The following is a 13833-nucleotide window of genomic DNA, read 5'->3' as shown; positions in this document are numbered from 1 at the left end:
TCCCAGCACAGCGTCTGCCCTCGTCCCTCACTCTGCTAGGTACCACGTGTTCCCAGCACAGCGTCTGCCCTCGTCCCTCGCCCTGCTAGGTACCACGTGTTCCCAGCGCAGCGTCTGCCCTCGTCCCTCGCCCTGCTAGGTACCACGTGTTCCCAGCACAGCGTCTGCCCTCGTCCCTCACCCTGCTAGGTACCACGTGTTCCCAGCACAGCGTCTGCCCTCGTCCCTCACCCTGCTAGGTACCACGTGTTCCCAGCACAGCGTCTGCCCTCGTCCCTCGCCCTGCTAGGTACCACGTGTTCCCAGCGCACAGCGTCTGCCCTCGTCCCTCACCCTGCTAGGTACCACGTGTTCCCAGCACAGCGTCTGCCCTCGTCCCTCACTCTGCTAGGTACCACGTGTTCCCAGCACAGCGTCTGCCCTCGTCCCTCACTCTGCTAGGTACCACGTGTTCCCAGCACAGCGTCTGCCCTCGTCCCTCGCTCTGCTAGGTACCACGTGTTCCCAGCACAGCGTCTGCCCTCGTCCCTCGCTCTGCTAGGTACCACGTGTTCCCAGCACAGCGTCTGCCCTCGTCCCTCACTCTGCTAGGTACCACGTGTTCCCAGCGCAGCGTCTGCCCTCGTCCCTCACCCTGCTAGGTACCACGTGTTCCCAGCACAGCGTCTGCCCTCGTCCCTCACCCTGCTAGGTACCACGTGTTCCCAGCACAGCGTCTGCCCTCGTCCCTCGCCCTGCTAGGTACCACGTGTTCCCAGCACAGCGTCTGCCCTCGTCCCTCACCCTGCTAGGTACCACGTGTTCCCAGCACAGCGTCTGCCCTCGTCCCTCACTCTGCTAGGTACCACGTGTTCCCAGCGCAGCGTCTGCCCTCGTCCCTCACCCTGCTAGGTACCACGTGTTCCCAGCACAGCGTCTGCCCTCGTCCCTCACCCTGCTAGGTACCACGTGTTCCCAGCACAGCGTCTGCCCTCGTCCCTCACTCTGCTAGGTACCACGTGTTCCCAGCACAGCGTCTGCCCTCGTCCCTCACCCTGCTAGGTACCACGTGTTCCCAGCACAGCGTCTGCCCTCGTCCCTCACCCTGCTAGGTACCACGTGTTCCCAGCACAGCGTCTGCCCTCGTCCCTCACTCTGCTAGGTACCACGTGTTCCCAGCACAGCGTCTGCCCTCGTCCCTCGCTCTGCTAGGTACCACGTGTTCCCAGCACAGCGTCTGCCCTCGTCCCTCACCCTGCTAGGTACCACGTGTTCCCAGCACAGCGTCTGCCCTCGTCCCTCACTCTGCTAGGTACCACGTGTTCCCAGCACAGCGTCTGCCCTCGTCCCTCACCCTGCTAGGTACCACGTGTTCCCAGCACAGCGTCTGCCCTCGTCCCTCACCCTGCTAGGTACCACGTGTTCCCAGCACAGCGTCTGCCCTCGTCCCTCACTCTGCTAGGTACCACGTGTTCCCAGCACAGCGTCTGCCCTCGTCCCTCGCTCTGCTAGGTACCACGTGTTCCCAGCACAGCGTCTGCCCTCGTCCCTCACTCTGCTAGGTACCACGTGTTCCCAGCACAGCGTCTGCCCTCGTCCCTCGCTCTGCTAGGTACCACGTGTTCCCAGCGCAGCGTCTGCCCTCGTCCCTCGCCCTGCTTCTTGGCTCTCCCCACATTCTATCATCTTCATGTGTGCACCCATCTCTCTCTGCTTGATTTCCCCATTCCCATGCAAAGACAGGAAATACACTGAAAGAAAAGTGGTCCTTCCCTCAAGTCCTGGGACTCACTTTGGCAAATTTGGTGTCAAGATGTCAATAGTGTTATGTAGATATAGGGTGCTTTGCCCTAGGCGCGGTACACTTCTGACTTGTCATTTGAGCAGAAGAGAGCGGTGACTAGGCAGGAAACTAAGGATTTACTTACAGATTAGGTGACATGGGGAAGGGTTCTCAGACAGGTTATTTTTGCCCTGGGCCTCTTCAAGAAGGAGGTAGTCAGGATAGCCTAGGCTCGTTTCTCTGTTTGGCTGCCTGAGCAGCCTCTGGCTCCTTGCCTGCCCCTGCAAACTCTGACTCGGGCACTGGGGCACACTCATTTTCACCACAGCATTTATTTAGTGACAAGAGAAAGGAAAGATCTTGGGTTTGTGTTGGCAGGGGAGTGGCCTGCGCTCCAGGGTTTCTGTTTGGATTGGCCAGTGCCTGGCAGACTGGCCTACATCTCTTCCCAGCTGCAGTGAATTTGCTTACACTGGATTCACTAGAGTCAGATCCTAGGCCCAGCCAACTTTTCCCTTGAGATGCTAAGGAAAGAAAACCTCAGGCTGTGTGACGCACTGAGCAGCCTGTACCTCAGGCAGATGCTCATGGGAATCCTCAGGTCTCCTTGGAGTGTCAGGGTAGAAAGGTTGGAATTCCTCAGGAAGGGAAAACACGGGCTCTGCTTTTAGGACTGCTTTTCTGCTCCAGTTGAGAGAACTTTGAAGAGAACTGACAAGGACCTTGAGGAAGGAGAGGGAAACCTCTTCACGGCGTGAAGCCCATCTTACAGGCTTGCTTTAGGCAGCTTCCCTGTGTGCCCTGAGACATGTGGGCAACAGAAGGATGCTAGACCAGGTTGCCCCACCTCTTAACTGCTGTGACACAGAGGGGACCTGAGGAGGAGAGGCGAGTTCCAAAGGTCCATGTCCTCTGGGGCACCTTGCCTTTATGCAATTGTTTTTAAAAGTGTCCTTTGGGTTTGTAAAGTCAGCTTTGAGGGAGAGATGTCCTGTCAAAGGAGCATGACGGGCTGGGTTTGAAAGTATGAGCAGTGTTTGTCTTGAGGGGTAAAATCACCTGTGCTTTTTTTATTCTTTAAAATTTGTATCTTCTGGTTTCCTCCCTTCAGTGAGCATATTGCTTGTGCAGTTTTTCTTGCTTTCTCATTGCATCTACTTATTTGGGAACATGACATGTGTGTGGAATCAGAAAACAACGCCTTGCACCTTGTGGGTCCCTGGGATCGAAGTCAGGCCATCAGGTTCTGTGGAAAGTGCCTTAACCCATAGAGTCATCTCTAACAGGCAGAGATGGGAGAATCCTAAGTTTGAGGCCAACTCAAACGATACAACAAGATCTTGTTTACAAAAAAATATATTTGTAGAAGTACTATGTATTCTAATATGAACAATGCAAAGATCTGTGATGGGTAAGATGTTACTATGTGCCTTACACCCTTCCTTTTGAGCCACGCCCCAGAGGCCTAGCAGGGAGCACCTGCATACCTTTTCCCACTTGCAGCTGCCCTAGACACAGTCAAGTTGATTACCAATCATTGCATCCTGTCTCCTTACATACTACTGGGGTTTTTGTTGTTGTTGTTGTTAACACTTCTTTTAGTGTCACACTCAGACTAGTATTGATCTAATTTAGCCTCTGTTACCAGTGTGTGGCATTCTGTAATGTGTATGTACTGTGTTTCTTAACAATTACACTTTATTATAAAACCCAACTAGTCACAGTACTGGGCTTTACTGCCACTTGTGTGGGGCAGTAATAGAATCTCTGTTTGTCACTGTAAGCAGGGCTGCATAAACATACATTGTTTTTTCTTACCTTGGTGCTTTTTCCCTTCTGAAAGGAAATGTTTCAAATGTCACAAGGGGTATTTTTGGATCTTTCTCCCCAAGGTTATGACAGATTTTAGTTTTTACCCTTGTTTTGAAATTTTGAAGTATAGGATGTTTTCAGAGGTCACTGAACTGAGAATCAAAAGCCTTGTCCCCAGTGCTGACTGTGCTGTGAGAAGTTGGGCTAATTCTAAGCTGTGGAATTTCATGTGTGACCTAGTGGGGATTTGAGGAGCCTGCTAAGTTCTTTCAAATCCATGGAAGCGTGCAGTCTTAGAAGTTTCTCTGTTTGTCTGTTAACTCTAAGAGAGGCGCAAGGCTCTGGAAGGCTGTGCATTCTGAAGAGGGTTGGCCTCACCTCACCGTACAGACCCATGTGTTCTGCCATGTCTGCTTCTTATGCCTCTAGGCCTAGAAGCAGGGTGGAAGCTGTGAAAGGCTGAGAGCAAGGCCTGGCGGGTATTTCCCAGAGTTTGGGGAGGCCTTCTCTCCATCATTTAGTTGACTAGTACATGAGGCGTGCAGAGCTCCCCCAAGTGAAGTGTGGTAAGGGTCGTGATGGACCCAGAGTCCCCACTGGCGCTCACCTGCTCTTGCCCTTGGCCCAGGTATGCCGGCACGTGAAGAACGGGGATATCCTCCTGCTGAACCGACAGCCCACCTTGCACAGACCCTCCATCCAGGCCCACCGTGCCCACATCCTGCCTGAGGAAAAGGTCCTGCGCCTTCACTATGCCAATTGCAAGGCCTACAATGCCGACTTTGACGGGGACGAGATGAACGCCCACTTCCCGCAGAGTGAGCTGGGCCGAGCTGAAGCCTACGTCCTGGCCTGCACTGATCAGCAGTATCTCGTCCCCAAGGTAGGTCTGACCTTGTGACCACACCATGGTCATCACCAGCAGGACTTTGGCGTGCTGAACCTCAGACGTGGCTGGGGCGGCTCCAGGGCAGTAGTGTGTGGAACAGGAAGTTCTAGGTTTTCCAGCTCTTAGTGCCTAAAATCAGGGAAACATTTTTGTCTTGTTGTGACTTGACATGTTAGGAGAAAACCTGGAGCAGCCATCCTGCAGAGCTGTCTGCATGCTCTAACTCAGTGGCCTGGTAAGCTTTTAACATGCAGATTATGAAGTTATAAGGAGCCTGAGTTAGGGAGTGTTTCTGTTTGTTTGTTTGTTTGTTTGTTTACTTTTATAATTCTGACTTTTTAATTGAAATTTAATTACATCATTTCTTCCCTCCAACGCCTTCCATACCCACTTCTCATACACACATATGTGTAGGTTTAAATTATGTAAAATGCATAAATATTGAACTGTATCTAAAATAAAATGAACTGAACAAGTTATATTTAATATGATTTCAGGGCATACACTTGGTATTAGATAACCAATTAGGGGGCTCTTTTTTGGGGGAGAATATTTCTCCCACCCTTGGCCTCCCTTAGATGGCTGTTTTTGTTGAGGGTTGGAGCCCTGAGATTTCCCATTCCATATTAGTGTATATGTTGATATTGTTATTGTTTGGGTCTTGTTTAAGGGGACACACACACACACACACACACACACACACACACACACACACACGGGACTGGGTAACCTATGGTCTCACACACACACACACACACACACACACACACACACACACACACACACACACACACACACGGGACTGGGTAACCTATGGTCAGCTGTTCTCTTCATTTTGACCAGTTGTGGTTTTCTTTGATGAGAGGTGAGAGGGTATATGGATAAGTATTTAGAATACAGTTAAGAATCTCAGCACTTGGGAGGCAGAGGCAGGTGGATCACTGTGAGTTTGAGGCCAGCCTGGTCTACAAAGACAGTTCCAGGACAGGCAGGGCTCTTACACAGAGAAATCCTTTCTCGAAAAACAAAAAAACAAAACAAAAAGATAAGCTAATTTATTAAAGTGTCAGTAATAGTTTCTCTTACGCTCTCACTAGCCCCAGGTATTTAGCTAGCTTTCTAGTAGTTTCTACTAGCATGATTTCTTCTTTTGATCATGCCATAAATCCAGTTAGACAGCTGTGAGTTACTGCTTAGACATGGGTACCACTATTGCACCCTTGCAGATACCTTGCTGGAGTGGTCATTGTGGTTCATAGGCATCGAAGCTGGGTAGGTTTGTTGGTTGCCTCCCTCCCTTGGCAGCTTGTATAGCGCCTTCTATGAGAGATAGTCTCTTAGACACCCCCTGACCAACAACTCAAAACAGTTTTTCATGCCTGCTTTTTGCTAAATAATCTGGCTCATGTGAGAACATTGTCAGCCCATGTAGGATGACTTTATTTCTTTAAGTATGTATATATATTTGCATACACATGCACTTAAATGTATCATATGTAATTTTAGACAAATAAGAACATAGTATGACTCCTTATGGCCTTTTCAGATATCCTTCGTGTTCTCTTTCCTTTTTCCTCTTTCTCTCTCCTGTTATATAGACCTCACTTCCCCATCTCCAAGCCTAAATTTTAAGAGGCAACTTAATCCCAGGAGTGCAGATGAGACCCCTCCACCCCACGCCTTACAACTCCTGAAGGCATCTCTTTGAATTCCTTCCATTTCTCTCCAAGTTCTCTCTCATGGATGACGCGTGTAGTCAGAGCTGTCCAAATGGACATACAGGAAGGATATAACATCTTCCTGTTGCCCGTGGCCATCTGACGTGTTTACCAGGGGTCTGAGTTAGTAGGTGCTTATGAGAGAAACAGAGCACAGAAAGCCAGACCGAGGAGAAAGGGCTAAATGTATTCCAAGCTCCACTTAATCCTTCCGCCTGCTCAAAGGGCTGAGGCCTTTCCAGAGTGTGCAGTTTCTTGGCAGTGATCTAGCATTTGTTTGGAATGCGGTGTGCTCTGAAGAGACTAGAACTAGCAGTGGGATGGACACCACGGGAGGCTTCTCCCTTCACACTGCTCAGAGTCTTCAGCCACGAGTCTTGCTAATGTCTGCACGTCACTGAAGGAGGGGGGAGGACAGGAGCTCCCAGGTCCTTTAGGGTTGGCTCTGCTGTAGAGAGGAGAGCATGGACCAGGGAAGGCTAGAGCTGCCCAGTAATGCCCAGCACCATTGCCCCTTAGATCTTCTCCCCTGTCCACAACCTGTCACCCTGATAGGTATGTCACTGTGGCCTCACCTGGTGCCAGTTTGCGCTTAGCTTTGCTTATTCTACCCACATTAGTAGATGGTGGCCATTGGTTCACAGAAAGACTATATATAGGAAGGGGATCTGAGCACACTACACCAGATCTGCTCTTTACCTTTTCCTGTAATAACAATAGTGAAAATAATAACAATAGTAGCAGCTGTAGGAGTGGTAGCGATCCGAAGCCATCACATACTGACAAGGTCCTGGGCCTCAAGCACCTTTCTCGGCAATTTGCAAACATTTTCCTATGTGCTCTTCACAGTAGCCTTAGAAATAAATGCCACTTGCAGGTGAAGAAACACCAAGAGAGTAAGATGCCAGCCACAATGAAGCCAAGACGCAAACCTCTGCGTCCTTAGCCACACTTGATGTCTAGGGCTGGACCTGGGCCTAGATGGGGGCTCACAGCAGAACATGAACCAGGGACTGTTTGAGCCCCATTTCATCAAAGGGGGTGTGACCAGGAAGCAGCAAGTGAGTCGGTGGCAGTGACCTGTGGGCATTGTATAGATGGGGCGTTGGGGCACCCTGAAATCTTCAGGCTAATGTTCTGGTCCACAGAGCCGCTGGAGGCTGCCTTTTAATGATGTGCCCTGAAAAAGACCAGCCTTTCTGAGTCCACATGGTCCTTGTCATGTGCCTCTGTACTTTGAGTTAGGCTTATGCTTAAGAGAGATGAGTAGAACCCAAATAAAATCTTTTTAAATGTTTCAATATCAGGAAACAAGCATTCTGACGTTGAGCTACATCCTCAGCCCTTGAATTAATTGTTTTTAAAGGAACCTTGCCTGGAAGTTCTCTTCATTTTCAGTCAGTTTGTTTTTGTTGAGTTAAGATTCTGTGGAGGTGGTGGCACACACCTTTAATCCCAGCACTGGGGAGGCAGAGGCAGGTGGATCTCTGTGAGTTCCAGGCCAGCCTGGTCTACAGACTGAGCTCCAGGACAATCAAGGCTGCATAGAGAAACCCTGTCTCAAAAAAACAAAAAACAGAAAGTTAAGATACTGGTCCATTTTATTTAGTCCATAGTATAAATGCCAAGAGGGAAATCCTTATTTTACTTATGGTTGTAAAAAAAACAGCATCTTTGGTGGCAGAGTAATAAGATGTCAAGAGGTACTTTAGCTAACCAGAAAGCCCATGGCTTTGGGACTTTTCTTCTTTTTTCCTCTTCATAGACCAGGTAGTTTGGTCATTTTTCCTCCCTTTTGTTCATGTTTTACTTTGTTCATTGTTTGATTTCTTCTACATTTTCTTTTCTTTTCTCCCCCACTCCTTGGAATCGCTAGCTTATTCCCTCTCAAAAGACCAACTGCAATGAAATGAGGTGAATCAAAGCTCATGATTTACTGTCTTCATAACAGCATGGACTTAGAACTGGATCACTTGGCCCTTCCTTTCTTCTTACTGCCTCTCTTTTTTTTTTTTTTAAGATTTTTTAGAAAGATTTGTTTATTTATTATACATACAGTATTCTTCCTGCATGTGAGCCAGCAGTCCATAGTAGGGCACCAGATCTCATTGGGGGCCACCATGCGGTTGCTCACATCTCTTAATGGCCAGCATTCTCTTAGGTCTGCAGCTGGGCTCAACACACTCTAGTCTCAGCACAATCTTCTTTGTAGTTTTAGCCTTTTTGTGGAAAACAGGTTTAGTCTGCCCACTGTAGCCACTCTGTTTCCTGTCACAGTGCAGCTTTCTCTGGGCATGAAAAGAGTCCTTGCCCTTGTACTGTGTCAGTTTGTAGAGTTGGTGCTTGCCACATTCTTGCAGAATGTCTGGTGGGTTTTGAGTGTTCAGCATGTTCTTGGGAGCGAAATCGGCTCAGAAGAGAGGGGCAGAGTCAACAATGGAAGTTTCTCCGTTTTCTTCTTGACCTACCTGTAGTGCCAGGTTAAAGTGCCCTCCACTAAGGCAACGGCTGAATTTTCATCTACCTGTTTGGACAACATCCTCCTTCTGTTTTCTGTGCTCGCTGAGGGCCAAAGCTTTGTGGGAAGCTCTTGAGGAACTCGATGGCAATTCCTGACTTGTACTTAGCTGGGAACTTGAAGTCATACCACCCTGTTTTCTGAGCATTCTGACCAAAGATGTTATCCTTAGTGTCATCTTGTTGGGATGTTAAACAGTAGCAGGACTGACAGTTTTCTGAGTTTTGATTCAGAATTGTTCTTTCCCACCCTAAGCAGCTTCTTTAGGAAATCCAAAATTATAAGTAGACCCTTAGTAACTGCAGTAATCAGCATTTCCTCTAGAACCCACGGTTAGTGCATCAAGAGCAATTTAGCTCTTTGAGGCATTTTCTAGTCCTAGAAAAAACTAGATAGAGAAAAGAGAAAAAGCACTAAGTGTGTTGCATAGCTTGTAGTTGCTTTCCTCCAAGGGTAACAATCCCAGAGCCTGGAATAGATCAGATGTATAATCCTGGCTTGGATTTCCCCTCCAAAAAAAGCCAAGATTATTTTTGGAATAAAATGTGGAAGATCTTTTTTTTTTATTTACGTTAACTTTATATTTAAATTTTTTCATACAATATTTTTTCATCGTGTTCTTTCTCAAAACAAAACAAAAACAGGAACAAAGATCAAAACGTAAATGAATTAAGTACCACAAAATATAACAAAAGGCACACAGACACAAATACATAGAGTCGGTTTTGTATCGATTACTCCAAGGTATGGGGCCTGTTCTGAAATGTGGTTGATATACTAGGGTCACTAGGGAAGATAATTTTTTAAAATTTAAATTATTAGCTTGAAGCCTTCATAAAAAAGCTGCATGCCCCATCTGCTTCTGCCTTGCCTTTATGACACCTTTTCAGCCCATCTTTAACAACTGTATGTGAGTTGTCATAGGCCTGTCATTACAGTATTTAGACCATTTGACAAGAACCTCTTTATTTATTTATTTATTTATTTATTTATTTATTATGTATTCAGTGTTCCGCCTGATGTAACACAAGCCAGAAGAGGATACCAGATTTCATTACAGATGGTTGTGAGCCACCATGTGATTGCTGGGAATTGAACTCAGGACCTTTAGAAGAGCAGGCAATGCTCTTAACCTCTGAGCCATCTCTCCAGCCCAAGAACCCTCTTAATCTTTGAATTAGTACCCGGGTTTACATTCTGGCTCTTCTAAGGACTGTGTTGTGAGGTCCTGAGCCCCTCACTATGAAACATGGCTATAGTATGACAGTTAGATGATAATGCTCTTTGAGCTCTATTCCCTGTTTTTTCTTAGGTTCCTGGGAAAAGTTTTCAGAAACTACTTAAAGAATGTCAAGTAGCTATTTTTACTTTGATTTGCTTATGTTGTCATGAACACAGACCTGACAGATAAAGTCCAGGAGCCTAGGGATTATAAAGACTGTGAAACTGTCAAATGACATTAATGTGGCCATTGAACAGGAGTTTTTATAAAAGCCCATGCTTTGGCCTTAGGTAGGTAATACCTTCATAAGAACTCAGCCTGAACCACATGCTGTGTGAAGACACACCAGTAAAAGACATTTTGTCCCAATATAGTCAAATACATCCAGGCCCCCTCATGGCCCTCTCGTGGCCCCCTCATGGCCCCCTCATGGCCCTCTCATGACCCCCTCATGGCCCCCTCATGGCCCTCTCATGGCCCTCTCATGGCCCCCTCATGGCCCCCTCATGGCCCTCTCATGGCCCCCTCATGGCCCTCTCATGGCCCTCTCATGGCCCTCTCATGGCCCCCTCATGGCCCCCTCATGGCCCCCTCATGGCCCTCTCATGACCCCCTCATGGCCCCCTCATGGCCCTCTCATGGCCCTCTCATGGCCCCCTCATGGCCCTCTCATGGCCCCCTCATGGCCCTCTCATGGCCCCCTCATGGCCCCCTCATGGCCCCCTCATGGCCCCCTCATGGCCCTCTCATGGCACTCTCATGGCCCCCTCATGGCCCCCTCATGGCCCACTCATGGCACTCTCATGGCCCCCTCATGGCCCCCTCATGGCCCTCTCATGGCCCCCTCATGGCCCCCTCATGGCCCTCTCATGGCCCCCTCATGGCCCCCTCATGGCACTCTCATAGCCCCCTCATGGCCCCCTCATGGCCCCCTCATGGCACTCTCATAGCCCCCTCATGCCCCCCTCATAGCCCCCTCATGTCCCCCTCATGGCCCTCTCATGGCCCTCTCATAGCCCCCTCATGTCCCCCTCATGGCCCTCTCATGGCCCTCTCATAGCCCCCTCATGTCCCCCTCATGGCACTCTCATGGCCCCCTCATGGCCCTCTCATGGCCCCCTCATGTTCCCCTCATGGCCCTCTCATGGCCCTCTCATAGCCCCCTCATGGCCCTCTCATAGCCCCCTCATGTCCCCCTCATGGCCCCCTCATGGCCCTCTCATGTCCCCCTCATGTCCCCCCTCATGGCCCCCTCATGGACCCCCTCATGGCCCTCTCAAGCACCCTGAACCTTTAAGTTCCTCCTGCCCGACCCTATCATCCCAAGGCTCCAGCTGCGCTGCTGCTCTCAGAGAGATGGCGTCTGCCCACCCCTCCCCAGTCTGTAATGATCCATCCTGTGCTTTGTGGTCATGTATTCATCGCAGCATTTGTCTACTATCTGGCTTTCCTGAAGCAGGCTGCTCATCTGCCTAATTAATGCCTAGGCATACATTAGACTTTGAGTAAATATTTGTTAAATGGATAAATGATATACAGAAGAACAAGGACAGAAATGTGTAAAAAAAAAAAACACAAAAGCATAAAACCAAACTACGAAAACAAGAACATGGCTGACAACACCCAGACTAAACTTACACATGAGTGCCAAAAATCTGCTGAGTAACTAGCACCAGATGGGATTACATAAGGAAGGCTTGTGGGGCTGCGTGAGGTTGGAACACTCTTGCCTTAAGACAGTGGGCAGTGGCAAAAGTTGAGGTCAGTAGCAGCTCCTGGTCATGTGATTTGTGAGGTAGTCTGTTTCTACGTGAAGGTATGGAGCAGGTCGTCTGGGCTTTGTGCAAAAGCTCTAGATAGTTAGGAATGAAAGCGTTTGACTTAAATTTGCTTTTGTTCTTTCCTCGTCCTTTTGATTTGTAGGATGGCCAGCCATTGGCAGGGTTGATTCAAGATCACATGGTTTCAGGTGCAAACATGACCGTGCGGGGATGCTTTTTCAGCCGGGAGCAGTACATGGAGCTGGTGTACCGAGGGCTCACAGACAAAGTGGGGCGCGTGAAGCTCCTTCCTCCTGCCATCCTGAAGCCCTTCCCTCTGTGGACGGGAAAGCAGGTAATGGGGAGAATAGCGGCCGGTGTATGTTTTAAAGGAACTAAGCCTCTCATGTAACAGTTTCAATTCCAAGGGATCCCAGGCCATAGACAGAAAAATCTCTAGTCATGAAATACGTGACTTTCCCTTTGGGTGGGGCCCCAAGGCTGGGACAGTTCATACATGATTCTACTAAGAACAGATTGCATGGTTTCTGTTTATTGAGTCTAACATAAACCTGGTGTGTCAGGTTTAAATACAGTGCTAATGGCAGTGGTGCTACAGCTCTAACAGTTAGGTTCATTGGGGATACCAAAGGCTTCGCTGAGTTCTTTACACTTGATTATTTTAGTGTTTAAATACAACCTTGTCTCATTAGTAGATGATAATGCTGAGCGTTAATGGTAAATTACATGTTCAAGGTCATTAGAGACAGAACTGGAATTCAAACAGGATTTTTTTTTAATGCCCAAAGTAACCATATATAGTATACTTGGAAATCAAATACTGAAATACACAACAGTGTATTCTACTGTTGCCTGGGCCTCCAAGATCAACGTCCCGGGTCATCCTCTCTAGAGGCTTGGTTCTTTATCTGTAAAATGTGGGTTTGAATTAGTCTGTAGCCTCTGCCAGCTCTGTAATTCTTTAAGTCTATGAACCAGAGATTTGACTAGTTTTAGCTGTTACAATTTAAACATTGTTTTATAAGTGATTGTGCATCCATTTTTGTCACTGTAACAAAGTCCTTTGTGTGAGGCAGAATTTACTTTAGCTCGGGTTTCAGAGTGTTCTGTTTGGGCCACTTGACTGTGTTCCTCTGGAACGTTGTGTTGGTGAGTCAGACCGTTATGGAGCATGTGGTAATGCAGAGGGACCGTCACATAGTGGACAGGAGACAGAGAACAAGAAGCGTGGAAGGGATACCCTTCAGAGGCTCCTCCCACCCACAGCCAGCTCAGTCAGCTAATCAGTGGATCAGCCACTGAGAGGGTAGCTCATATCTGAACTATTACAGCTATTGAGTTTGGCTTGCTACTGTTTTGTTTATGATGGTTATTTCTTTTCTCGTTACTGTGACACAATACCTGACCTGGGCAGGAAAGGTTGGCAGGGACTTGAGGCAGTGGTCACACTGTGTGCACAGTCAGGAAGCAGGAAAGGTTGGCAGGGACTTGAGGCAGTGGTCACACTGTGTGCACAGTCAGGAAGCAGAGAGATGAACCCAGCACTGGTGTCAGCTCACTTTTACTTGGCCTGGGACCCCACCCCATGGGGTGATATGTCCCACATTCAGGGGTGACTCTCCTCAGTTAAACTTTCCAAAAAATACCCTCCCTCATAGGCGCACCCAGAGTTGTGTCTCCACCAAGTTGACAATGAAGATTCACCATCACAAATCACAATTAATTTTTTTTTTTACTGGTTTGTGTGTGTGTGTGTGTGTGTGTGTGTGTGTGTGTGTGTGTGTGTGTGTGTGTGTACACAGGTACTGTTATTCATGTGTGTGAAGGAATGCTGAGTGGATGTAATAACTGTCAATAAAGCCTGTTTAGCCAATCAGCTGGGCAGGAGGACAGGAAGTGGAAGGCGGGACTTCCGGGGAGAAAAAAAGAGGGACAGTTAGGAGAGAAGAGGACAGTTAAGGGAGAGGAGGAGAGTGGACTAGGACGAGGAGAGAAATTGCCTAGCACCATCATAGTGGCAAGTGCTTGGGGTATATGTATGTTATGAGGTTTTGAGTAGTTTGTTTATTTTACGGGTAGATTTGTTTTAGTTAGATTCTGCCCAGCACATAGTGCTGACAGTTTAAAACTA

General features: G+C 48.2%; 1 protein-coding gene across 3 annotated transcripts in view; it reads left to right on the top strand.

Annotated features, from left to right (window-relative positions):
* The window catches only part of POLR1A (RNA polymerase I subunit A), a 69506-nt gene that overhangs the window by 25284 nt on the left and 30389 nt on the right, over nt 1-13833 (top strand). For 2 of the 3 annotated variants that reach the window (XR_014776344.1, XM_084766864.1), the window contains exons 13-14: nt 4203-4457; nt 11845-12036. Coding sequence is in view for 2 of the 3 variants with exons in the window: in XM_084766864.1 (XP_084622990.1) it covers nt 4203-4457; nt 11845-12036 (447 nt within the window). In the remaining variant the exon portion in view is untranslated. The remainder of the gene's footprint in view (nt 1-4202; nt 4458-11844; nt 12037-13833) is intronic. The other variant, XM_084766865.1, reaches the window with a different exon arrangement.

The sequence above is a fragment of the Acomys minous genome, assembly GCF_964271855.1.
Source record: "Acomys minous genome assembly, chromosome: 17".
In the NCBI taxonomy this organism is placed as follows: domain Eukaryota; kingdom Metazoa; phylum Chordata; class Mammalia; order Rodentia; family Muridae; genus Acomys; species Acomys minous.
This window is presented reverse-complemented; position numbering and strand designations above follow the sequence as displayed.